The sequence below is a fragment of the Sardina pilchardus genome, chromosome 3, assembly GCF_963854185.1.
Source record: "Sardina pilchardus chromosome 3, fSarPil1.1, whole genome shotgun sequence".
Classification (NCBI taxonomy): Eukaryota; Metazoa; Chordata; class Actinopteri; order Clupeiformes; family Clupeidae; genus Sardina; species Sardina pilchardus.
Window position 1 is genome coordinate 24,944,873 of NC_084996.1, and position 26,687 is coordinate 24,971,559.

The 26,687-nt window shown below is 47.7% G+C and overlaps 3 protein-coding genes across 6 annotated transcripts in view; 1 reads left to right on the plus strand and 2 right to left on the minus strand.

Annotated features, from left to right (window-relative positions):
• The first annotated feature begins 6 nt into the window (after positions 1-6).
• Positions 7-2,739, plus strand: pagr1 (PAXIP1 associated glutamate-rich protein 1). 2 transcript variants are annotated; one of them, XM_062532541.1, is made up of 5 exons: positions 7-186; positions 323-551; positions 768-1,095; positions 1,943-2,025; positions 2,119-2,739. In XM_062532541.1, the coding sequence occupies exons 2-5, from the start codon at positions 371-373 to the stop codon at positions 2,355-2,357; spliced, it is 831 nt and encodes a 276-aa protein (XP_062388525.1). In that variant the 5' UTR covers positions 7-186; positions 323-370; the 3' UTR covers positions 2,358-2,739. The 2 variants fall into 2 exon arrangements, with proteins under 2 accessions (XP_062388525.1, XP_062388524.1); XM_062532540.1 differs by having other exon boundaries at positions 326-551.
• Positions 2,740-5,450: 2,711 nt separating this feature from the next.
• Positions 5,451-22,456, minus strand: tlcd3bb (TLC domain containing 3Bb). 2 transcript variants are annotated; one of them, XM_062532542.1, is made up of 7 exons: positions 22,060-22,456; positions 20,378-20,606; positions 18,273-18,356; positions 15,875-16,097; positions 15,256-15,351; positions 7,440-7,549; positions 5,451-6,525 (listed from the first exon to the last, which is right to left on the minus strand). In XM_062532542.1, exons 2-7 carry the CDS (start codon positions 20,500-20,502, stop codon positions 6,240-6,242), a joined length of 924 nt encoding a protein of 307 aa, XP_062388526.1. In that variant the 5' UTR covers positions 20,503-20,606; positions 22,060-22,456; the 3' UTR covers positions 5,451-6,239. The 2 variants fall into 2 exon arrangements, with proteins under 2 accessions (XP_062388526.1, XP_062388527.1); XM_062532543.1 differs by lacking the exon at positions 22,060-22,456 and adding an exon at positions 21,457-21,754.
• Positions 22,457-24,789: 2,333 nt separating this feature from the next.
• The window catches only part of mazb (MYC-associated zinc finger protein b (purine-binding transcription factor)), an 11,890-nt gene continuing 9,992 nt past the window's right edge, over positions 24,790-26,687 (minus strand). For both annotated transcript variants that reach the window (XM_062532545.1, XM_062532544.1), the window contains exon 7: positions 24,790-26,687. This exon is cut by the window's right edge and continues 1,779 nt beyond it. The gene's annotated coding sequence lies outside the window, so the exon portion shown is untranslated.

Here is a 26,687-nt window from a genome sequence, read left to right on the forward strand (position 1 = left end):
CACAGCCAATCAGAGTTCAGATTCAAGACAAACCAAAATGGAGGTGCGCTTCTGCAGGATATGTGGACAGTAGCCATGTCATGAATCATAGCTGTTTATTATGTTGCATCTACCTGCAGTAGCTGAGATAGGGGACGTTATAGACAAAGTCGACTTCTGGTTGATTAGGGAAGAGTTCATCTAAAAGTAAGCGCATTAACTATAAGACTTTCTCACAGTGCTCAAACTGCTAATATGCTAATGCTAAACAACAAATAACTTATCAGCAATGTAAGATTCCTTACTGTAATCTTCTGTATGGTTTATTCTTCATCTTTTCGAGAAGAGAGGCAGCGAACAGACGTGCTGAATTCACACTCCACGTAGCAGAATGACGCAGGCAGTAGCCGAGGACACAGAAACCTCCCTAACGGAGGGGCTGGAGTCAATGGGGGTACGGGAGGCGGATAAAACGGAGAAGTTGAACCAGAGCGAGGAGGAGAAAGCGGCACAAAATGACAAGATGGACGAGGCAAACGAAACAATGGAAGAGACACAGAAGGAAGATGAAGGTATTGCTCGTTCACTGTATATTACAGATTACTCTAAGTGTCATCATTTCATTTCTCATAGTAAGCTGTAACTTCAAATATGCATGTGATGTGACTTACTTCAGATTCCATCTCAGGTTACTGCAGGATAGCAGCAAGATGCTTGACAGGTGCTTTAGCCATCACAGTTGCTTGCCAATGTCTTGAAAACAGTGTGTTTGTCTGGTTCTCCTGCAGAAGAGAAAGAGAAGGACGCCAAGGTGGAGCACGAGCAGCAGGAGGGGGTCAAAGGTCAGACCGAGATGGAGGTGAGGGAGGGCACGGTGCAGAAAGGGGTCGACGACTGGGAGATCCCGTACAGCGACGAGGAGATGGAGGACCCCAAGGCCTGGATGCCGCCTCCTCAGGAGATCAAGCGGCTGTACGAGCTGCTGGCCAAGGGGGACGTGCTGGAGCTCAACTGGGAAGCGCTTCCACGCCGCCCCCCCACGCCGCCCCGCACACCCTCCCCTGAGAGGGACGGGCAGGAGTCCCAGGAGCCCCAGGAGGATGATAGCCTGAACAGGTGTGTGTGTGTGTGTGTGTGTGTGTGTGTGTGTGTGTGTGTGTGTGTGTGTGTGTGTTGGTGTGTGTGTGAGAGAGATCCACAGCAGGTGTGTGTAACTGCAGGAACAAAAGTGGACGAGAACTGGTGTTTACATCTGTGTAGGAACACAAGACAACCTAAACAGGTGTGTGTTTGTAGGAACACTATAGAGGAACAGAACAGGTGTGTGTATGCAGGAGCGCTTCAGGACCAAAACAGGTGACACTGTGACAGGTGTGACAGGTGTGTTTTGAAGGAGTGAACCAAAACAGGTGTGCATTCTCTGTAGGATCACTAGAGCAGAACCCTAGCTGTGTGCTGTGAGGGCTGTGTAGGTGTGTGTGTGTGTGTGTGTGTGTGGACCAGCACATGTGTGTGTGTGTGTGTGGGGGGGGGACCAGAACAGGTGTGTGTGTGTGTGTGTGTGTTGGAATGAGAGAGAACCACAACAGGTGCATATCTCTTTCTAAGAGGGTCTTGCTCCTACCTGCAAGAACAACATCGCATAGGGCAATACAAGGCATTCTATGACAGCATTGCATAGGGCAATACCACGGTTCTATGACATAATTGCATAGGGCAATACCAGGGTTCTATAACATAATTGTATAGGGCAATACCAGGGTTATGCAAGAACAACATTACATAGGGCAATACCGGGCGTTCTAGGCACGCATTAGTAAGACACTGTATTCTCGTATTGTTAGTCAGTTTTACATCAAAATAAGTGTGAAGCTGTTGTTTTACGGTAAATAACTACATTGTGCTGTTGTTTTACGGTAAAGAACTACATTGTGCTGCTTTGGCCTTCCCCCCTCCTCTGCAGGGACGTGGAACCCACTGAGTTTGACTTTGACGAGGAGCAGACACCCAAGAACGCCTTCATCAACCGCCGCAGGACGACCCCAGGTACGGCCCTCAGCTCAGCCAGGCTTTTTACACAGGCACGAGGCAAGACAGCCGTGAGTGTAATGTCCCTCTTCCTGGTTTATCTCTCTGCAGGGTCCTCAGCGCGGTCCTCAGTTCGCCGCGAGGCTCGGATGGACAAGGTCCTCTCGGACATCAAGCGGCACCGCAGGATCGATGAGCAGTTGCTGAGGAGTGGGCGTGACCTCTTCAAGAGCGACAAGTCCCGCTCGGCCCCGCCCCCAAAGGAGCCGCTGTCCCCCAACAGCCAACGGGAGCGCGAGAGGGACAAAGACCCCAGCACCGTCTTCAGCCCCCGCCAGAGGCGATACTGACCACACGTCGGCACAGTCTTCGGCCATCGCCACGGAGACGCTGACCACACCCGGCACAGTCCTCGCCCATTGCCATGGAGACACTGACCACACCCCGGCACAGTTCTTGGCCATCGCCAAGGAGACGCTGACAGTGGCCCACAGTGGCGGGTCAAACCCAGGCAGGGACAGATCAGGCTATGCCCAGTACCAGCGTGTGTGTGTATGTGTGTGTGTGTGTGTGTGTGTGTATGTGAGAATGAACAGCAGCCATGGATTTTTAGAACTTGCCAAACCTGGATTTTAGCCTATACAGTGGCATTCATTTGTAATGCAGAAGTTGATGCTAGCTTTTATATTGTGTGTTTTCTATGACCGTAATAAATGTTATTGTTTTTCCAGGCGGCTGAGTGTTGTTTCTAATATATAAAGAGGCCGGACGATGTTATGTTCTGTCCGTCTGATTAGTCTAAAGCTTTTTCTGCTGTCTGCAGTTACATTAGGAGCATAATTGAGGCATTTAAAATTTAATCAACTGTGTTATTGTTGTCCTTTTATTTATGCGACTGGCTGTCATTTTATACACTCTAATTCTCCTCTGAAAGGCCGAATGTCTCCCAGGGCACTCAGGGACACTTGCCTCCAAATGTATTTGTTTTCATAGAGGACGTGAGCGTGCCTCACAGCTGCTTTGGTAAACAGGAAGGGCTTGTGTTGCTGTGGTTCTGTAGCCTGACGAGCCAGACCCACATCAAGATGTAGGGTCTGGACACTGACTGTAGACAGGGCTCAATCGGAGGGGTGGGATAAACAGTTTAAAATTCCCTCCCCGCAATAGGATAACGCTAAACGAATCATCTTCTTGTTTTCAAGTAGCAGGATGCGTAACCTTCCCTCTCCACGCAATAGGATAACGCTAAACGAATCATCTTCTTGTTTTCAAATAACAGGATGCGTTACCGTCGCAACTTCTGGTCGCATGTCAGTCACCATTATGTTAAGCCCTGTGATTGGCCCGCTGGTGCTGGGGGTTCTCAGCTCCCTGGCTCAATGGATCGTGCCTAGACTGCCCCGCCAGCCAAATTACATTTGCTGCCGCTAGGGGCGTCTAGATTTCTAGGCTAGTGGTTCTGTGTAAAGCAGTGTTGTTAAGCAGTGCCGGAGTCACTCACAGGATATAAGCGTATATTTGCCATCATGTTTGAAGAACAACAAAGCTGTCATATATAGTTGAACTGAAGGGGTATAACATTTTGTCTTTTCTAACAAATGTGTGTACATACGCACATTCAAAATCACAAATGAACAAATAAATAATCATAATAATCATAATAACTCATTGAATACATAACAAGCTCATGAGGATAGAAGTATACAGTACAGTGTGTGAGAAATGGTTATTTCAGTAGAGTTATACTTGCACCAATGAGATCTGAGGAGGCCTAGGCCTTCTAGAGTAGTGGTTTCATTTAGGATCTCCATTCAGGATAACTGGCAACAACAAGCATGTTACAAAGACAGGACAGGAATAGGGCTTTGACTTTTTTTCTTAACAATACACTTGCTATTCTCAACAACCAATGAGAATTGAAGAAGGGTAGAACTGCGGAGGATTGTGATAGGATTGAGGTAAACAAAACCAATTGAAGAATTTCAAAATCTGGAGAATTGATCCCTTTCTATTACGCTGATTGACTCCAGGCCATGATTCCAAGTAGGTGGTTTACTGGCAAACCTGGTAATAGGGTTATCATGGGAAGATAACCCAGCAGATGCCTTAAACCGGGTAATAGAACAGCCCGGGTGCTTCAAACTCCAAACTGATCAAAGTCCAAGGGCTCTTCTATTCGATTCGATTACCACCTGCGTCACCGTACCCTGATCTGCCACTCCCCCCCCCCCCCCCCCCCCCTCAGGAGCCAGAAGAGACTCTGTTGTCAGGGACTGTCAGGCTACACCGCAGGCAGCGCTGGGCCGTCCAACGATTAGGCTGTTCGCTTAACTTGGCAGGTGTGGCTACACAACAAGCCTAAACTGAGGAAAGAAAGGGAACACTACTATAAGCAAAACTTATTCAACAAAGAATGGGAACACTACTATAAGCAAAACTTATTCAACAAAGATAAATAAAAATCCAGAAAACGCTGACAAAATGTAAGATGCCTAAAACATTATCACATAAATTAACCATAAATACTAAAATTAACAATGTGCAAATAACTAAACCATATCGTACAGCTGCTATGTACACCCATCACATTTTTTATTGCGAGGAAATATGCTCGTCCTGAACTAAAACAACAAGTAGATGAGGGAAGTAGAAAGTATAAAATGTTCTCAAGGCTAAGGCAGCGCAATACGCCATCTGCAAGATCCCCCCTTGCCTCCGAGACTTGGGCACTGATGATTTCAAATGACTGCAACTATCGTTTATGTAGGAGACTGAAATACTTGCTTAGCATTAGTATGTTTTTTTTTTTGTTTTGTTTTGTTTTGTTTTTTTTTGTTTCCAGCTGCATTTTACTAAGTTGAACAGGCCATCTAGAAACAATGCACTATAGCATGTACAAAAGAATACATTCCTAAATCCTGCCCTTATGTTTTGAAGACGGACAGGACTTGGTTACATTGGATGGATACTGTTGCTTGGTACTGTTGTGTAGCGTCTCCAATAGACACTACAGGCGGCCATAGTTCCCCCTTTGGTCTCCTCGCTAGCGGCTCTTCTCAAAGCAGTCTGATGGCCGTTGAATGCGGCTGCATGGGATACCATGGCACACCAGACCCTGGGGGTAGGGGGCACACCAGACCCTGGAGTTGGGGTGCCCTTGGGTAGGATGGTCTATGCCTCTAGGTCTAGAGCTAGCTCCGCCAACCAACTCCAAGGAGCTTTGGGCCTGAGCCTTGCTCCTGCTCCTGCTCCTGGGTAAAGACTCCACTCTGTGCAATTACGCCAATAGGTGTGTGGGTCTTCACAGCGCGTTTACTTGGTTTTGTTTAAGTGGTGTATGACACCAAAGCTCCATCAAACCCCCCCCCACCCCAACCCCCTTCAGCTTAACTCTCAAATCCAAAGTGCTGCTTAGTTAGACCCCCCCCCCCCCCCCCCCGTCCCTCCACCAGTATCTACGCAGTGCCCGTTGTCATGGATACAGTAAATACGGATGTCACAGTCAGGTCCCATGGGGGCCCGAGCATTCTACATTCTAACGGCTTCAGCCCAGCTTACAGTTCACCCTACTCCCGACTGAAAATACGGCTGTGTGTGTGTGTGTGTGTGTGTGTGTGTGTGTGTGTGTGTGTGTGTGTGTGTGTGTGTGTGTGTGTGTGTGTGTGTGTGTGTGTGTGTGTGTGTGTGTGTGTGTGTGTCTGTGTGTCTGTGTGTGTCTGTGTGTGTGCGTGTACAGAGGCCATAGCTTAGCTTAGGTTAGTCATGTCTTGCTGCAGAAACCCTGGGCTGGACAAGGGCATACGCTATAATGTACATACATGTTAAATAAGTCATGGAATATACTGTATATACACACACATATTTGAATCCATTGTGTTTCCACTTGAGCTGTGTGGCTGCCACAGAGCCGTTTCCCTGGGACAACTCTCTGCTCCCTGATTGGTGCGTTAGGCCAGAGACCAAGAGAGTTCTCCCAGATCAACACAGTAGCAGCGCTGAGCTCTTCTAACCAATCACAGCACAGCACGCGCCCGTGCAACGCCACACTGCCACGCAGCTCCACCTCCTTATCGCCCGCTTCGCCCGAGGCCCGGCCCGCAAAGTTCACTCTCTCTCTCCTCTTCCCCTTCATGCAGTCTTTCTGTCTCTTTCTCTTTTCTCTCTTGTCCCTCCTTCCCCTCCTCCTCCTCCTCCTCCTCACTCCTCCCTTCCTGGGTTCCTCTCTGCGGGCCTCAGTGATTGGAGGAGGCTGTCTCGTGCGCGCCCATACGTTGGGCGTTGTAGCCGTTGGCGGGCTGCGCTGGCGTGGGGGCGTCGCTGCAGTCTGGCCGCTCCTTCTTGGGGGACAGCGGGGCGGGACGGGCGGAGGGGCGCGAGGACGCACCCCTGAAGAGGCGCAGAGCCCCCCTGCAGATCAGAGAGAACCAGTACAGCTGCGGGGCCATGAGGAACGCAGCACCAAGGTTACACTGCCACGGAACTGCCAACGGAACCAGGTGGAACGGGATCGAGGCATACCTGAGAGAGAGGGAGAGAGAGGGAGAGAGAGAGAGAGAGAGAGAGGGAGAGGGAGGGAGAGAGAGAGGGAGAGAGAGAGGGATAGAGAGAGAGAGGGAGAGGGAGGGAGAGAGAGGGAGAGAAAGAGGGAGGGAGAGGCAGAGGGGAGGGAGAGGGAGAGAGAGGAGAGAAAGAGGGGGAGAGAGAGGGAGAGAGAGAGAGAGGGAGGGAGAAAAAAGATAACAAAGTGGAGGGAGACAAGACGGAGAGGAAGATGAAGAAAAGAAGGACAAAGTGATAGAGGAGAGGAGAGGAGGTGAAGAAAAGAAGGACAAGGTGATAGAGGAGAGGAGAGGAGGTGAAGAACAGAGTGGGACATATATAGAGAAAGCACTCGGGTCAGAACCTGCAGTAAAAGCAGCCACATATACTTTCATATGTATTCAGTGAGCCAGTGGTTCTCAAACTGTGCTACGGGTACAAAATGTTTTTGTTTTCATGAAGATAAAACAATCACTTCAAATTATAAATATACATCTAATGAAATGTAGGTAAAATTTCAAATATATTTAATGGGCCTATGCTACTGTATTTTAATGCTGGCCATAATGGTGGTACTTTTGTTCTCTGAGGTGGTACTCATTGTAAAAGTTTGAGAATCACTGCTGTAAGCCATAACTTCACAAATCACCATATATATTAATATATGTTGTCACCAAGGCAAGAACACATGCAAACACTGATTTAGCCACAGGCATATGTGTGTGTGTGTGTGTGTGTGTGTGTGTGAGAGAGTGAGTGAGAGAGGGAGAGAGAGAAAAAGGGATTGTTAGAATAAAAGCAAAAGGGGGAGCTAGAAAGAGGTAGAGAGAGATGAAGAGACAGAATGAAAGACAGAGTGAGAGAGAGACAGAGAGAGAAGAGAGGAGGCATACCTGCCGTAAGCGTAGTATAGGTAAGGGAAGAGAAGAACTCGACAGACGAAGAAAGTGACCAACATGAGAAGCCCATTCACTTTGTGGAGGAGAGTATGCTGCTGCTTGTACTGAAGAGAGAGAGAGAGAGAGAGAGAGGAGAGGAAGAGAGGGAGACAGAGAGAAAGAGAGAGGGAGAGAGAGAGGGGCAGAAGAGATACCAGTCATCAAACAAGAGCAAGCAGACCAACAAAAAGAAGAGAGACATAGACAAAGACAGAAAGAAAGAGAGAGAGCACAGAAAAGCACAGGCATTAACAGGAACAACTGCTACTGCAGGACAGGAGTAAACAGGAAGGACTGGTACTGTTATTGTTACTGCAGGACAGGAGTAAACAGGAAGGACTGCTACTGTTATTGTTACTGCAGGACAGTAAAGAGGAAGGACTGCTACTGTTATTGTTACTGTTACTGCAGGATAGTAAACAGGAAGGACTGCTACTGTTATTACTGTTACTGCAGGATAGTAAACAGGAAGGACTGCTACTGTTATTACTGTTATTGCAGGATAGTAAACAGGAAGGACTGCTACTGTTATTACTGTTATTGCAGGATAGTAAACAGGAAGGACTGCTACTGTTACTGTTACTGCTACTGCAGGATAGTAAACAGGAAGGACTGCTACTGTTACTGCAGGACAGGAGAGAGTATGCGCATGAGACAAGTATTTAGGCACTTCAGACACAACACGCAATCAGAAGAAAGAGCTAACGTCTCCACGTGATCTCCTGTTCAGAACCACAACATCCACAGCCTCCTCACCCCCTCCTCACCACCCCAAGCCAGGCTCCAGTACTACTGTACACCTCCTCACCACACCACACCAGGCTCCAGCACTACTGTACACCTCCTCACCACACCACACCAGGCTCCAGTACTACTGTACACCTCCTCACCCCACCCTCACCACACCACACCACACCAGGCTCCAACACTGCACCACCCACAGCCTCCTCCTCACCACACCACACCAGGCTCCAGCACTACTGTACACCTCCTCACCCCACCACACCACACCACACCAGGCTCCAGTACTACTATGCACCACCAGGCTCCACCACACCTCACCACATCAGGCTCCATTATGACTGAGCAGCGCTCACAGCCTACAGTCTCCACCAGCACACCACACACGTCTAAAAATACAGTACATCAGGGAGACACTTTACACTGGGAGCCATAAACCCACACACACACACACACACAAACACACACACACACACACACTTGCAGTCACACACACACACACACACTTGCAGTCACACACACACACACACACACACACACACACACACACACACACACACACACACACACACACACATTAGGCTGGCACAGCGCCAGGTAAAACCATGCCACAGTAGAGTAGACCACAAGATGGCAGAGGGAGGTGGAGAGGGTCAGAGACAACACAGACAAGAGACTGACACGAGAGAGACATAGTCGGAGGAGAGAGACGAGAGAGAGAGATACAGACAAGAGAGAGATAATCAGAGGAAAGATAGAGTTGGAGGAGAGAGAGAAAGAGTTAGAGGAGAGAAAGAGACAGACAAGAGAGAGATACAGACAAGAGAGAGAGAAAGAGTCGGAGGAGAGAGAGAGAGATACAGACAAGAGAGAGAGAGAGAGTCGGAGGAGAGAGAGAGAGATACAGACAAGAGAGAGAGATAGAGTCGGAGGAGAGAGAGAGAGATACAGACAAGAGAGAGAGATAGAGTCGGAGGAGAGAGAGAGAGATACAGACAAGAGAGAGAGAGAGAGTCGGAGGAGAGAGAGAGAGATACAGACAAGAGAGAGAGAGAGAGTCGGAGGAGAGAGAGAGAGATACAGACAAGAGAGAGAGATAGAGTTGGAGGAAAGATAGAGTTGGAGGAGAGAGAGACAGAGTTAGAGGAGAGAAAGATACAGACAAGAGAGAGAGAGATCAAGACAAAGACTGACAAGAGAGTAGAGCTGCAACAATTCATTACCTCCATCAAGGAGGTTATGTTTTCATCACGGTTTGTTTGTCTGTATGTCTGTTTGTTAGCAAGATAACTCAAAAAGTGATGGATAGATTTCAATGAAATTTTCAGGGATGGTCTGAAATGACCCAAGGAAGAAAATATTACATTTTGGGAGTGATCTGTATCACCGTCTGGATTCAGGAGGTGGTTATGATTTTCCCTTGGCGGTGTAATGGCATGGTATGGCCACGTGGTGGCGATCTGAATAGTTTAGGTTCAAATGTATGACAACTAGTGTTGTTTTTGGCGGCCTGTTTTGGTTTTAGTTTTAGTCTAGTCTTTGTGTCAAGCTGTCATTTTAGTTTTTATCAGTTTTAGTCACGTTCATACTCTTTTAGTCTAGTCAAGTTTTAGTCGACTAAAAGTATGAGCATTTTAGTCTTATTTTCGTCTAGTTTTAGTTGACGAAAACTAATGACTTTTAGTCTTGTTTTAGTCAATGAAAATTGGATTTTAGCATCTTTTTATTAATGCAATTCTATTTTAAGGGGTTGTTCCTCCATAGACTGGGTAAGACTGTTTTTAGTGGCAGGCACTATAGCACCAGCGAACTCTGAAACTATAGGACTGGATGAAATGTGCAGATAACGGTCTCCACTGATAAATATCACACTGGCTAACCTGGAAATGAGGTCCTATGTCCAAAATTCTGAACTACCCCTTTAATAAGAAATGATACATTTTGGTTAATTTTCATGGATTAAAAAATTACAAATATTACAGGTTACATAGGCACTGAACATTGACAGTGGAATCAGGTATGTTACACAGAGTTTGGTCTCCCCCTGTCACCATGAAAGGACTATTTGGAATATTCTGTAGACCTGCTGTTCCTTTTCTGAGAACAATTTAACTTAAGATGAAGTTGTCCTTAGGTTATTGAATGCTGTAAATGTGGATGCTATTTCACCATTAACTAGGTAGCCTATGCGTGGTTACACACAATTGTCATCTTAATGCAGAATTTTGTAGCCTATAAAACGCATTTCACGTTCATCACTCAGTTTTGGTAGGCTACAGGCCTATGCCTTGAGTGGTCGCTGCCCCTTTAAATGCGTGGGACTTTAAATTACGTTTTAACTCCATGCTGATTTTGTTGATGAACAGCACCGTCTTTGATTCAGTTTTTCTACCGTTTCAATAAACGACACACGCGCACTTGTGTGGTTGGTAAGGAATTGTTTTCAATAGTTTTCTTGCAATTCCCACACAACATTAGATAGCCTACTAAGCCAAGGCATTAAAAATGTGTCTATGATTAGAACTTCGTTGCTGATCGGTGGAATAATGTTATTATTGTAGGCTAGGCCTATATGACAGCGCCAGCATCAGCTGGACAGAAGCTTAGGCTACACACTAATCAAATCTGCAGTTGCCTGTTAACATTTTCATCTGAATTAGATCTACATGCGGATGTGAGATAAGTAGCCTAGTGCAAAGTTGAACTGAGAGAGTTGCCAATCTAACGGACTGAACGTAGCCTATATTTCTTAGCTTATATTAGCGATAACGATAGGCTATACATCTACCGCTCCTTTGCTACATGATCAAATATGATCAGATGAGTGACAGAAGCACCGGATATGACCAACAGGCCTACGCGAGAAACGCTGGTCCTCTGGTATGATAATCAGACCATGCAACCTGATGCGCCCCTGAAGTGAGACGCAGGAAACAGAAATACTGCAAAATAATAACACGACTAAACGACACAAAATAATGTTATAACATTCATGTCCTTCTGGTCTTCGAAAATGAAGAGAGATGTTAGCATGGTTTTTATTTTGTAAACCACATTTAGTCTCGTTTTTATTCGTCAACGATATTGCCTTTATAAATTTAATTATAGTCATCGTCACATGGCCAGCATTTACGTTGCGTCTCGTCTCGTTATAGTCACGTGAAAAAAGTTCGTTGACGACGATATTTAGTCATAATTTTCGTTGACGAAAGCAACACTAATGACAACCAAGGTAGAACAATACAGGCGGAGGTCTGCGCTCTCTGAGTGCTTTTCTAGTTGATTAATTGATTAATTGTCGAGTATTTAATTAATCGGCAAACAAGTTTGGTAATCATTTATGTGGATAATACTGCTGTTTTATTTTCTTTAAGGAAACTACCTTAAAATGATCTGATTTTAACTTCGTAAACGTACATTTCTTCTATTGTTTTTGGTGTGCACACTAAAGAAAGCAGTTGAGGACATATTCTTGGGCCTGGCCAAACACATCTTTTCACAATTTTCTGCCATTAGACAACTGCTCGATTCATCAAGAAAATACTAAACTGATTAAACAAAGAAAACACTTGTTAGCTGCAGCCCTATAGGAGAGAGAGAGAAAGAGAGAGAGAGAGAGAGAGAGAGAAAGAGAGGAGAGAGAGAGAGCTGGGGCATGAATAAATCAGGCGTTGGCGATTACAGGAGAGGGAAGAAGAGAGGACGTGAGAAGAGAGACAGGACAGGTGGGAAGAGGCGGATACTGTACAGGACGAGGGTGCTGCCATCCCTCTTAAGTTACTCTCACGCACCAGCTAGAGTTCCTCAGAGATTTCACAGTCCACAGCTGCCATACGTCTGACTTGGGGCCCAGTGGTGCAGCAGAGAGCAGATTTTGGGACGACCTGCCAAGATTCAGCCTTTTGAACCCACCGCACTGGACACAATGAGCGATGTGCTGCCTGAGCTGCAGCACTGGACACAATGAGCGATGTGCTGTCTGAGCTGCAGCACTGGACACAATGAGCGATGTGCTGTCTGAGCTGCAGCACTGGACACAATGAGCGATGTGCTGTCTGAGCTGCAGCACTGGACACAATGAGCGATGTGCTGTCTGAGCTGCAGCACTGGACACAATGAGCGATGTGCTGTCTGAGCTGCAGCACTGGACACAATAAGGCGTGCTCTCTAGAGGTATGCTGTCTGAGCTCTCTCTCCTACTGTAACTCCACTATATGAGCTCTCTCTCCTACTGTAACTCCACTATGTTCTCACTCCGGCTGCTTCATGTTACAGTGGCCGCCGCTCCCTCTAGTCTTACAACGTGCTGGATTGGATTCACACCTTAACATGCACTTCACCTGCAAATGCTCCCGGGCCACATGTTGACCTACTCCCCTCTGGGTCACCCCACTACAGAGCTGTTGTGTCCAGTTCTGATACCCTTTGGGTCACCCCACTACGGTTCTACTCCCCTCTGGGTCACCCCACTACAGAGCTGTTGTGTCCAGTTCTAATACCCTCTGGGTCACCCCACTACGGTTCTACTCCCCTCTGGGTCACCCCACTACAGAGCTGTTGTGTCCAGTTCTAATACCCTCTGGGTCACCCCACTACGGTTCTACTCCCCTCTGGGTCACCCCACTACAGAGCTGTTGTGTCCAGTTCTGATACCCTCTGGGTCACCCCACTACGGTTCTACTCCCCTCTGGGTCACCCCACTACAGAGCTGTTGTGTCCAGTTCTACTCCCCTCTGGGTCACCCCACTACGGTTCTACTCCCCTCTGGGTCACCCCACTCGTCCACAGGGCTGTTGTGTCCGGTTCTGTAAAACTCATGCCAAAGGAACCTCAGCAGCAGGTTCTAAGAGGAGAACTGAGAAAGCCTTTGGTTCCCACCAGAACGTTTTATTCTATATGAGACGGGCGGCATCAGCAGTGCTGCTCTTCATCCTGTTCTGCTGGCTGCACAGGGGCATGGAGGAACAGGGGGATAGAGAGATATGGAGAGAGGGAGAGAAGATGGATGGATGAGATGGAGAGAGGGGTAGAGGGAGAGAAGGGGAGAGGTGGAGGTGGAGAGGGAGAGAGGTGGAGAGAGCTGGAGGGGTAGAGGGAGAGAAGGGGAGAGGTGGAGGTGGAGAGGGCTGGAGGGGGCAGCTAGCGGAGCCGTGAGGGGCAGGCGGTGGGCAGATCTGGTTGGGCCTGATGTTGACGAGACGCAGACAGGCTCCATTTCTCTGCTTTAAATCCAGAGCTAAAAACAGCACCGCAGCCAACAGCTGAGCCGCAAGAGCAAGTGGAGGGCAGGGAACGCTCGCATACAGTAGCTCTGCTGTGCTGCACATTTGCACATACTGTACATACACACACACACACACACACACACACACGCACACACGCACACACGCACACACGCACACGCGCACACGCGCGCACGCGCACGCACACGCACACGCACACGCACACGCACACGCACACAAGCACAAGCACACAAGCACACAAGCACACACACACACACACACAGGACTGCAGCCTATAGCACTATACAGCCCAAACACAGGTGGCTTCAGACTTCCTTGGGATTCACTACAGCTTGTTTGGGGAACAACACAATCATGATATTGCTATAGCACATTTTTAGAAAATTATCAAAATGATTTATTGTAATTTGTAAACATTTCTGAGTGATAAATTAACACTCCTGCAAATGAACGAGAACAACCAACCAGGTACTGACATGAATGCATTCCCATCTCTAGTCCTGCTCAGTACAGATATTACCTAATGAATGTGTTCCCATCTCTAGTCCTGGGCAGTACTGACATCATTAACTCATTGAGTGCCAACAACGTAATATTGCGTTTTTAGCTCCCATGCGTACAGTGCCAACAACGCAATATTGCGTTTTTCGCTTTTTTTTTTAATTACGAAACTAGACACTCTAACTCACCTTATGTTTGATTTTTGGAAGTCTATCATGAAGAGAACTGAAGTAGATGACGATTAAAAACTCATGAAATCCTACAATCCGGAAATGTACGTCTGTCTTAAGTGGCTTATATATCCGTTTCTAGACGAACAACGGGGATTTTGATGAAAACTAGCCACTGTTTAGCTTGAGATTTCTCAGGAACGGAGACACGTAGAGATAAACTGTTTTCACCCACTGAGAGCTCAGAGTCTGTCTTACCTTTCAAATGAGCCATAGTATATGTCCATAACTATAACATAGAATACGCTGTGGCTCTACAAAAATAGTCAAAAACGATCTAGCTTGCCGGCACTCTGGGACATAGCTTCCAAAAACAATGCGGCATTCAATGAGTTAATGCATTCCCATCTCAGGGAGTCTAGTCCTGCTCAGTACTGACATTACCTAGTCCTGGGCAGTACTGACACCAGCTAATGAATGCATTCCCATCTCAGGGAGTCTAGTCCTGCTCAGTACTGACATTACCTAGTCTTGGGCAGTACTGACACCAGCTAATGAATGCATTCCCATCTCTAGTCCTGGGCAGTACTGACACCAGCTAATGAATGCATTCCCATCTCTAGTCCTGGACAGTACTGACACCAGCTAATGAATGCATTCCCATCTCTAGTCCTGGGCAGTACTGACACCAGCTAATGAATGTGTTCCCATCTCAGGCCAGTTGGTTAGAGGATCAGTTCAGGGCAGTGCCACATCTGTCCCTGTCAGTCGGTGTGTGTGTATGCATGTGAGAGTGAGAGTGAGAGTGTGTGTGTGTGTATGCATGCGTGAGAGTGTGGGAGTGAGAGTTAAAGTGTGTGTGTGTGTGTGTGTGTGTGTGTGTGTGTGTGTGTGCACGTGTGTGCGTGTGTGTGTGTGTGTGTGTGTGCACGCGTGTGTGTGTGTGTGTGTGTGTGTGTGTGTGTGTGTGTGTGCACGCGTGTGTGTGTGTGTGTGTGTGTGTGTGTGTGTGTGCACGTGTGTGTGTGTGTGTGTGTGTGTGTGTGCACGTGTGTGTGTGTGTGTGTGTGTGTGTGTGTGTGTGTGTGTGTGTGTGTGTGTGCGCGTGCTGGTTACCTGGATGAGGATCTTGCCCAGACACACGGAGGGTGTGCTGAGCTCAGCCAGGAACATGACGCCCTGGAAGTAGTCCCCACGGCCCCGCCTCCAGAACTGCAGCACAGGAAGCAAAACAGACAGAGTCAAGGGTGAAGGCCAAAGGTCAAAGGTCGAGCACACAGAACACAGCAGCAGCGGCAGCACAGCAGTTGAGTCTGGGCCGGATATGGGCCGGATCTGCTGGTTACCAGCTGGAGCTCAGCCAGGCACACAATGGGTCCCATGAGGGATAATCCCTATCTACTGAACACAGAGCCACACACACACACACACACACACACACACACACGTCTCAGCTCCCCATGATCCAAATATAAACAATGCAGGACACTCACTCAAGGTACTGGGTAAACAAGCCTGCACTTTGACCAAAAACTGTTTTGGACGAAGATAAGGGGTGTGTTTGCTCCCATTTATTTTACCACCCATCCCAAACACACACACACACACACACATTCACACTTACACTCGCACACACACTCACACACACACCACCCCTGTCCTGTCAAATGAGATTAGAAGGACAAAAACAAGGCTGAAAGAAAGAAGAAAAAAATAAATCCATGACGACAGTTACCACAGAGACAGGGAAGCAGACGGTGACCATGACGACGTGATGGAGGACCATCAGGAACTCTCGGCGGAGGTAGCTGGTGAGAGCCACGCCCATGGGCTTGGGGCCGTTGTCCAGCTCGTGACCTTTGACCCGGAGCTTGTGCCAGTAGCAGAGGAACATGGCGTAGATGTCGTACACAAAGTAGGGCACGGCGAACAGGATGTAGGCGCTGGTCAGCCAGTGTCTAGAGAGAGAGAGAGAGAGAGAGAAGGATGAAAAGCAACAAGAGCAAACAACAAGAACAAAAATGGGGAGGTAGAGAGAGAGAGAAACAAGATGATTGGGAGACCAAGCAGTGATCAGGAAGAGAGAGAGAGGAGAGAGAGACAGAGAAAGAGGGAGAGAAAGAGAGCGAACGAGGTGTAAAAAGAGGAGAGAGAGAAAGGAGAGAAAGAGAGAATGGGGTGTAAAAAGAGGAGAGTGAGAGAAAGAAGGAAAACAAAAGAACACTGATTGAACAATCATTTCATATTTGAGGCATGACCACCCCCCCCCCTCCCCCCCCAGCAGTCTGCATATGTAACACCACCAGAGAGCACACACACACACACACACACACACACACAATCCCACCCTGGATCTACAGGCCAATACTGATCTAAAAATCCCATTTCTGCCACACCAGTCATTTCTGACCTGCAGCTGAGTGGGAGAGGAGTGATTCAGTCTGCTGGCTTCATCAGGTCTGGTTGGCTGACACACTGCACTGCGTCTTGCCCCCCCCCAGCTCAGGACGGCACCTGCGCCAGGTCCGACCCCCCCAGCTCGGGAGCGCATCTGTACCGTACCCGATCTCAGCCACAGCCCCTCACCGGGCCGAGCCCCTGCAGAAGCCCCCCCCCCCCCCCCCCCATATGAGAGAGAGCGTGAGCCTGCTAAGGGGGGAGCCCAGGAGCCCCTGCAGAAGCCCCCCCCCCCCATATGAGAGGGAGCGTAAGCCTGCTGAGGGAGCCCGTCTCTCTGCCACTGCACTGTACTCACGCTAATTACACCCAAAGTGGGCCAGCACCAGAATAAGCAGAGAGTGCTTTGGGACCAGCAGAGCCCAGAGCTGACAGCACGGTGGGGTGACACAGACCTGGTGTGTGTGTGTGTGTGTGTGTGTGTGTGTGTGTGTGCATGACAGCACAGTGGGGTGACACAGACGTGATGTGTGTGTGTGCGCACTAGTCTTAGCTAGCTTTCATCTCGCTATGTCACATGATGTCACATGATGTCACTTCCTCTCTTTTCAACCTCATCAGAAATTATCTGATTTCCTGCTCTGTTTAACAAATGATGTCACACCACAACCACGGCAACAGAGCGTCTCTAAATGTACACACAGAGACCACAACCACGGCAAACTAACTGTAGAGTTCACCATGTGTCAGGAGACGGTCGGTTTTGGAGTAACTAACTACGGTTCACCATGTGTCAGGACACAGTCGGTATTGTGGTGAATAACTTCGGTTCACCATGTGTCAGCAGACGGTCGGTTTTGGAGTAACTAACTTCGGTTCACCATGTGTCACGACACAGTCGTTTTTGCGGTGAATAACTTCGGTTCACCATGTGTCAGGAGACGGTCGGTTTTGCGATGACTAACTCTACGGTTCACCATGTGTCGGCAGGCGGTCGGTTTTGTCTCGTCTCCATGCGCGTCTGAGCCCTCCATGAGGTGGACGTGAGTGAGGGCATGTGACTGACCAGCAGTGGCCCAGAGGGCCTTCTTCACGGTTCCACATCACGGTTCCACTTCACCAGCAGTGGCCCAGAGGGCCTTCTTCACGGTTCCACATCACCAGCAGTGGCCCAGAGTTCCTTCTTCACGGTTCCACATCACCAGCAGGGGCCCAGAGCACCTTCTTCACGGTTCCACATCGCCGGCTCAACTCAGCGCACAAGAGCTGCTGTCAGCGTGGCATTTACGGGGCTCACCCCCAGCACAACGTGTGTGTGTGTGTGTGTGTGTGTGTGTGTGTGCATGATTCACTAAAAAGATCATTCAATAGTGGAACTAATTGCATAGCCTACTCACTATTTCAAGTGAAACCGAACTCCCATTAAATTGCACAAGAGCTGGGATTGTGTGACCACACCACACCACACCACACACACACACACACACACCACAGCGCTGTTCAGTTTTTTCTGAGGTCATATACTACAACAGCAGAGTAAGTCTGCACAAAACACTCCTTCTAAAGAGTCAGACTGCCAACGCCCATGTGTTCTACATAACAAAGAGAACCCATAGTGTGTTATAAAGAACAGAACAAACAGAACCCATAGTGTGTACTAAAGAACAGAACAAACAGAACCCATAGTGTGTTCTAAAGAATGCCCTTCCTACAGAAGTAGCAGTGACGTCACTCACTGGTCCTCGATGATGTCATCACAGGAACTGGAGATGATGTATCCAGCGGAGGAGGCCATGATGGCCTGAATGGAGGACACCAACCTGGACACACACACACACACACACACACACACACACAGCAGAGAGATGAAATACTTGAAGCATTATTCTTGAGAAATTATACAAGCCAAATATACACACACGCACACACTAGGACCCACATATTGCAGATTGAGCACACAATACACTATTTAGACTTTCAAAACAGAAACACAGTGTATGGAACACATGAAATACACAGCACACTCTCTCTAGGAACACACACACACAGATCAAACAGACAATTCACCGGGACTCAGTGGATCAAACGCTCCACACACACTCCTCTGGTGCTCTGAGTGTGCGGCCCCTTAGTGCTTCAGATCTCAGTTCTACTGCACCCATTAAAACCAGCATCGCCACCGCCTCAGGACCTCCACCTCTCACATATACCACTCACACACTGTGTGTGTGTGTGTGTGTATGTGTGTGTGAGTGTGAGAGAGAGAGTGTGCTGTAGCATGGCCACCGCCTCAGGACCTCCACCTCTCACATATACCACTCACACAGTCTGTGTGTGTGTGTGTGTGTGTGTGTGTGAGAGAGAGTGTGCTTGAGTGTATATGTTTATGTGTGCGTGTTTGTGTGTATGTGTGCATTTCTGTGTGTGCATGTGCATGTGTGCATTTGAGTGACTGAGTGAGAGAATGAGAAAGTCTGCTTGTGTGTGTGTGAGAAAGAGAGTGTGCTTGAGTGTGTATGTTTATGTGTGCGTGTCTGTGTGTATGTGTGCATGTCTGTGTGTGCATGTGCATGTGTGCATGTGAGTGACTGAGTGAGAGAATGAGAAAGTCTGCTTGTGTGTGTGTGTGTGTGTGTGTGTGTGTGTGTGTGTGTGTGTGTGCGCACATCCGTGCTTTGCTGCATCAGGGTAAGTGTTGGAATTATGCAACTGGTGGTGTCTGGTTGCTGCTGCTGGATGACTGTTTGTGAATGCCGTCACTGTGATGTAGTGAGAAATACCCACATCTCTTATCTATCTACAAAATCCCCTGTTTTTAAACTAGATATAGCTTTTATATTATAAATATGTAACCGCCGTTTAACTGTGAAAGGGGTTTCTGTGAAAAGGATATAGAGTACATGTATGTGTGTATTGACATGTCAGACTAGCCCACCGCTACAACAGCAACCCTGTTCAGTCACACAAGAGAGAGGAGACATACAGGAGAGAGCGGACACACACTCCAGGGAGTCTCCTGTTGCTTTTGATAAGAGCTAAATACATACAAATAATAATAATGATAATAATAATAACAATAACAACAATACTAACGATGATAATACTAATAACAATAATAATACTGCCTTCTGCTGGGCTGTTTACACATGTGTGTGTAAGCATGTGTGTTATCTGGTTAACGTGTATGTGCGCATTCCATGTTTGTGCTTCCTGTTTAATGTACCTGTGTGTGTTTGTGTGTTTGTGTGTTTGTGTATATGATGTGCGTTTGTGTTCCTGGTTAATGTACATGTGCGTGTTTGTGTGTGTGACATGTGTTTGTGTATGTGACGTGTGTGACATGTGTTTATATGTGCGATGCATGTTTGTGTATGTGATGTGTGTTTGTGTGGCATGTAATGTAATGTAATGCAATGTATGTGATGTGTGTTTGAGCATGTTTGTTACCTTTCTGATGTGCATATGTTTGTGTAACACCAGGTCCGTAGATATAGCTACATGTGTGAGTTAGTGTGATTCTGATTATATGTGTGGGTGTGCATGTGTGTGTGTGTGTGTGTGTCTGCTATCTATCTATCTATCTACTGTATCTATCTGTGGGCATATGTGTGTCTGTGAGAGAGAGTGTGTGTGTGTGTGTGTGCATGTGTGTGTGTGTGTGTGCATGTGCGTGTGTGTGTGTGTGTGTGTGTGTGTGTGTGTATCTCTGATTGTGTGTGTGTGCATGTGTGTGTGTGTGTGTGTATCTCTGAGTGTGTGTGTGTGTGTGTGTGCATCTCTGTGTGTGTGTGTGCATGTGTGTGCATGTGTGTGCATGTGTGTGTGCATGTGTGTGTGTTACCTGGCGGACACCACCACTGCATCTCCCTCGCTCCAGCTGAGTGCAGGGATGCGCTTGAGGCATTGCTTGGACAGCAGGAAGAGGCCGGGGAAGAAGACGGTGCCCGCGGCCAGGATACTCAGCATGGTGACCGCCGCCGCTGGCGCCCAGCCGCCTCAGCCCCGGGAGAAACACGCCCGCCGCACGCCAGCCGCACGCCAGCCGCACGCCGCCCGCTCTGGCCTCTGCCCTATGTGACATCACACACAAGCCGCGTTAGCGCACAGAGCAGCAGCAGCGGTCAAGGACACATCTGGAGCATAGACTGTAAAATCTGGAGCCTGAACTCTGACCTCTGGTGCATGACACACATCTGGAGCCTGAACTCTGACCTCTGGTGCATGACAAACATCTGGAGCACGTCCTCTCCACATGACATGTGTATCTTTATTTACATGCTTAAGAGCCCCTAGCTGATACAGCAGTGTGCTGAATTGTGCCGGATTAATCTGGACTGTTTTTTGATCAAGGATCCAGCACCTTTCACTTAGATTATCTTTGTACTTTTGTACTTTGTACCCTGGGTGGAGGAGTAATAATAATTTGTAGATTAAGTTTGTCCTACATATGATCCAGCAGCCTATTAATGTTCATAAAGGTTTGTGCGTGTGTATCCAGGATGTTTCAAACTTGACCCGATCAGACGGACTTGATTGGTCCAGATCAAAGTCGAACCATTTGTTACATCCAATGACATTTTTCAGGATCAGGTACAAGACGTGATGGCGCATGCTTGATCGCGGTAACGGTAACTCTCTGTGTTACATCTGCTGACATGAAACCAGGTTATAATTAACAAAAATATAAAATACTTGATGTCGACGGATTACATGTGATAAGGCTTAGCGTCCGGGGATCACTCAAGATTAAAGCGCAGCTGTAAGGTTCTTGATGGCAGTAATTATGATACGAATGATGGTCCCCGGCGAACAAATAACATGACAGACAAACTATAGGGTGGGCAACGAGGAGTGAGATCATGGCACGCGGGCCTCCTCTGCCCAAAATGACGGAGGAACAATGTGCAGTTGCCCACTAACCCGATGGCCGATCTACTAGCCTGTCCTGTAACACAGAGGGATGCTGTAAGCCTCCGATGCTCATGGAGCTTCCAAACCGCCGTTGTGCGTCAAAAACAGCAGGTTGTCTCGTAAGTTTCGCATGGGTTGATTACGATGGAGGAGGCAACGAATTGTTTCAAAAATATTAAGCCATAGTTTTGATAAAAACTGGAAATGGCAAAAATGCGCATTGCGCTACCATGAAATCGCAAACGCAGACAGTTTTAATGGTCTACATAAATAAGCTGAAATCCCGTCTGTTGTTCCACTGGGTGAATAACCCATATCTACAGCCAGCCACGTTACACTGCAAAAACTGAGTAGCGTCAACATTGCGACACGGCGTCTCTCAATATGATCCATCGTTATTGGTTAGGGGAGACAATGCCCATTGACACGACATGGCAAACATGTTTGATAACGCACATTGCAAATAACACTCATGATTTCAAAATGCATTTGTGTATAACATAAATGATTACAACAGATATTGATCTGCACGAACACAACTGGAGAAAACGATAGCCTAGAACACGCACTTAGCATGCCACAATGAATGGAGCGAAAAGACAGAGAACGTACGTGTGCTGTGGTCTAGTCAGCGGCCTGTCGAGACGCGAGTCCTGGGAAAAGCGAATTGTCGAGCCCGGGTATCACACGCCTGGCTATCTGACATGATTTACTAATGTTGTATTTTCTCACAGCTAAATAAAATTCGCTCGAAAAGACGCCTCCGGTGATGCGGGTCTTAATTCCGTCGGTCCCCGACTGGTGTCTTCGCGTGTCTCCACACTTCACAAATCTCGCCCTTTAAATCCGATTTTCGTCCTCCGACGTAGCCGCTAGCGGTCTGATATCAGCAGAGGCAAAAGACTTTTCAGGTCAGTCATAGCAAGAGCGTCAAATCCGAACGCATTGCGAGGCGAACAACCCAGCGCCAGCGGCTGGCGGACTGACACCGCTTTAGACTGGGCAGATAAACTTACGCCGGTGATCCACTAGCACGCGATGCGAACTCCGCATCGCACTACTCATTCGCTACGCTACCCTCCCCGTGGACGCTTTGGTAGGCTTTGGTAGGCGTTCCCTTTTTAATGGGTGAAACAGGACAGGTACGGCGAACCAACCAAAAGCTAAATTATTGGCCAACTGGTAGCAGTGCAAGCCAATTTCTCACTGACAACCAAATTAGCAGTCTAATCTGAACACATGAACAAGTAGTTTCGTCAAGTACTTTCGTCAACTTCAAAACACTCACCCTCATTATCAACAATCTCCGCTATCTTCCTCCGTGCTTCATTGCACATTATGCTGTCCCTTTATGAGTTCAATCATACACACAGGGAAAAGTTCACGTTCCAATATTCAGTTTTTCGTTTGATATTATGGCAAATGATTTACTGGCGGTAAAGCCAAGACTATCGGAAAATGCAATATGTTGTTGAACGTCAGGAGCGACCTGCTCTACTATTGGATACTTGGCTCGCGATGTGCTCGCGATGGACTGATTAATTTGCATAAAGTTGGGGATTGCTGAACTTTTCCGACGCACCGCAACCACAGCTCTCGACGCAACGCGTACCCAGAATGCTATGCGGGATGCGAATTCGCTTCTCATTGAAATGAATGGGGATAGTGCGATGCGGAGTTCGCATCGCGTGCTAGTGGATCACCGGCGTCAGCTAGCATGCTGTATCTCCATTAGCAGGCTGCGGGCTTCACTATCGATCAGCATGTTCTATAAGCGCACTGCTGCGCAGGATAACGCGTACGGGTCAGACAGCTGCACAGCGGCCGCCCCACCACCACTAGCGTGTCTGTCACGCAGAGTTCACACACCCTAAAACATAACGGATCTTGCTCTGGCACACATTATGATTTTTATGCTTTGTGATTCGAAATATATCATTCATTTGGAGATGCGTAATGAAAGGCTCTGAATGAACGGAGAGGCCTAACGGAACATTGGTTCTGTTGGGTTCGAGGTGCTGTTCTACAACTCCGTGTCGGGTCGGGCCTGCTTCAGGGCACCTTTAAAGATCGTATGATCAGACATCATAACCTTACATGGTTATGCTGGATTAAAGTCTCACAATCCAGTGGATCCTTCTGTGGCCTTCAATAACACAAACGCGCGTTCGTCTATAATCGGATCCGGCAGACGGGCGTAAAACATTAATGTCTTGTTAATGTTTTCTCTGGGTAGTATTCGCGGCAGATGGTGACACAGCAATCAGCAGAATGGTGGCACTAATATTACAGAGATGAGAATAGGGCCGCCACAGACACTTACCCAGGAGAGAGACAACACGTACTGCTGAATACCAGGTCAAGGTTATTCGCTCACACAAGCCTATATCCATGCAATCGCTCATACATGTACAGGCGTACCAGGCAACACAGAAATATGATTACTCCTTTTCTTTTAATAGTCAAAATTACAAAATAATGACATGTTCTACATCATCTACAAAGTAATAACATTATAGTCATGATCATGAGAAGCATCACCATTATTTCTTTTTTCTTTTTTGCGCTAACAACTGTTCATAGACATGCATACTGTTGAGAAATATAAAAATAGAAATATAAATACATCCCATTAATATTCCGACTGGATCCAAGACTACAATTTAAAATAGCTTTAGTTGAGCGAATTCGAGTGTGGTTGAGTATAAGGCATAGATGCGCTGGCTGGACTGCACAGATTTCCTATAACCAAGAGGAAGAGGTATTACATCAGCGTTAACGCGGGGAATCCTAAAAGAGGGGCCCCCTCCCTGTGTGGATAGAAGGGGCCACTAGACTTCTGAACAGGAAAATAACAGCGTCTAATTCAAAATGAATCCTAGGAATAGCCAGATGACACACCAACACTAAACTGATTAAATAATTTCACTCCCGAACAAACCAGGGTTCGTTTTTAAACTCTTTTTTGGCCTTTTCATTTTTTTTTAATAGCTGGGCAATGAAGTAAAGTAGGCTATCTTAATTATCATCGTTACAACTACCAGCTGATCACTTGAAATGCTCACCCCAGAGTTCCTCTCTGACATGGAAGTCACACGCTCACCATATCAACACGTAAACACAAACGCCTGAGGCTGTCTGTATTTTTCCAGACGAATCCCACTGGAATCAGTAATGTTAAAGTCTCGCTCCTCCAGGCCCAGGTTCAGCTCTGTCAAGTGGAGCGTGTTTAAATCTATACGGCTAACATAGGCTACACATGTTCACATAGGAATAACCGTCAAACACAACCCCCGCCCACCCCACTCAGCCCCCGCCCCCCCCCCACCCCCACCCCTCTGCCTACATTCTTCAGATGTGCGGTGTCAAGGCCCTTACAGTCCTCTTCAACAGGGACACACACGTCACAGTCCTCTTCAACAGAGACACACACTGGGCAATCGACAGGGCAGTTTTAACAACAGAATCAATTTCAAATTACTACAGACGCAAACAACCATCGTAAAACAGGCCAGGAAAAGAAATCGCACACACAAACACACACTCACACTCACAAACACACACAAACACACACACACACACTGAGCTCCATGTTTCACAGCGGTAAGGTGCTACTGCAGGTTGAGATCACTGGGGCAAAAGCAAATAATTACCCCCCCTGCTGTTGTGACATCCTGGTGTGGCTGTGTCAGCACTTTTCAAACTACAAAGTGCATCGGAGCAGAACCCAATCAGAACGCACCTACACTCACTACAGCAATATTCACCTGGCAAATAAATAAGACTAGATCCTTATCAATACAGCTCGTAAACTTGGTATGCTTCTTGGCAAAGTAGTTGCATCCACACCAGGAAGTCTTCCCAGCAGCCCGGCCCAGGCTCCGCCCCCTGCAGTTATGGCCTTCTGCGCACAGTCACCACCAAAGGTTCTAGAACAGAGCTCTGTTCTAGAATCTTTGGTCACCACGGTCCAGTCTCAGCTCTCCGAGCTCAAGCGCTGTAAGGTGTGTGAGGATTCTGAGTCTAACAGGTGACTCTTGCGCATGTGTGTCTGCCCTCCTAGTGCTGACGCTGAACCTACAGCCAGCCCATCTGGGCCGGCTCTGAGCCACGACTGGCCCGGATCTAAACCTGGGAACAGACCTCCCCATTTCAAAGGCCGATTCTGAAAGGATGGAATGACCGTTGACAATCACAGGAAATTCCGAGGGAGTCGCCGGTAGTTGCAGCGGTCAGTCTTAGCAGGAACTGTTATGTGAGTCTAGGTGAAAGATACGAATGCTTTAAGTGAGTCTAAGTGACAGATACGAATGCTTTGCGATTCTTTCCTTGTTGACGCTATTCAGATCCAATCAAACATGTTTGATGTTATCTCGGCCGGTCCGTTCTATGGTTGCCATGGTTGCAACTATGACATGGAACAGCCTACAGCTCAATCCTTTAGTTTGTGCTCATATTGAACCCCACCCATGCCAGACTCGATTAGTTTGGTCTGATCCATCTTGTTTTTATCGTAATCCCACCCATGCCAGACTATTAGTTTGGTCTGATCCATCTTGTTCTTATCGTAACCCCACCCATGCCAGACTCGATTAGTTTGGTCTGCTCCATCTTGTTCTTATCAGGTGCGATTATGAGGTCTGTTCCCAGCTTCAGCGAGACCTGACTCGTGTCCTCTTCCCCTCACAGGCAGCACTCGCTGGGGGGTCAGAGCCCCCCCACCCCCTCTCAACCAGTCAAATAGTTAGATCAAAAAACACACTTCACCAGACACACACGCAAACACACTTCTGTCTGTCCTCGATGTATACACACCCGAGCACAACCAGTCCATGACACACACACACACACACACACACAAAGCTTTAGGGCTACACGTGGCAAACGTACCAATTAGACCAGGGATCTGTTGCTATGGCGAATTCTAGAACTCCCTCATCCTCCTCTCTGTCTCTTTCATCTAAAACAGTGCAGGTGTGTAGGAAGAGCACACTCGCACACACACACACACACACACACAAACACACACACGTACACACACACACACACACACACACGCAGCACCCCTGATGTCCATATGGGTTCTGTTCTTGTTCGGCGAGACTCTAACAGTCCATTGAAAAGGAACAAGCATGATCAAAGAGAAAACGTAGAGGAGAGAAAGGAGGGAGGGAGGGACAGTGAAGAAGAAAGAGAGAGAGAAAGAGAGGGAGGGAGGGAGGGAGAGAAACAAGCAGGAA

Excerpts from the sequence above, each read along its gene's own strand:
- pagr1 (XM_062532541.1), top strand. The coding sequence starts at position 371 with ATGACGCAGGCAGTAGCCGAGGACACAGAAACCTCCCTAACGGAGGGG. Across the intron at positions 1,096-1,942 it reads GAGGATGATAGCCTGAACAG|GGACGTGGAACCCACTGAGT; the intron begins GTGTGTGTGTGT and ends CCTCCTCTGCAG. Across the intron at positions 2,026-2,118 it reads CCGCCGCAGGACGACCCCAG|GGTCCTCAGCGCGGTCCTCA; the intron begins GTACGGCCCTCA and ends ATCTCTCTGCAG.
- tlcd3bb (XM_062532542.1), bottom strand. The coding sequence starts at position 20,502 with ATGCTGAGTATCCTGGCCGCGGGCACCGTCTTCTTCCCCGGCCTCTTC. Across the intron at positions 15,352-15,874 it reads TCTGCTTCCCTGTCTCTGTG|TTCTGGAGGCGGGGCCGTGG; the intron begins GTAACTGTCGTC and ends CCTGTGCTGCAG. Across the intron at positions 6,526-7,439 it reads CTATACTACGCTTACGGCAG|GTATGCCTCGATCCCGTTCC; the intron begins GTATGCCTCCTC and ends CCTCTCTCTCAG.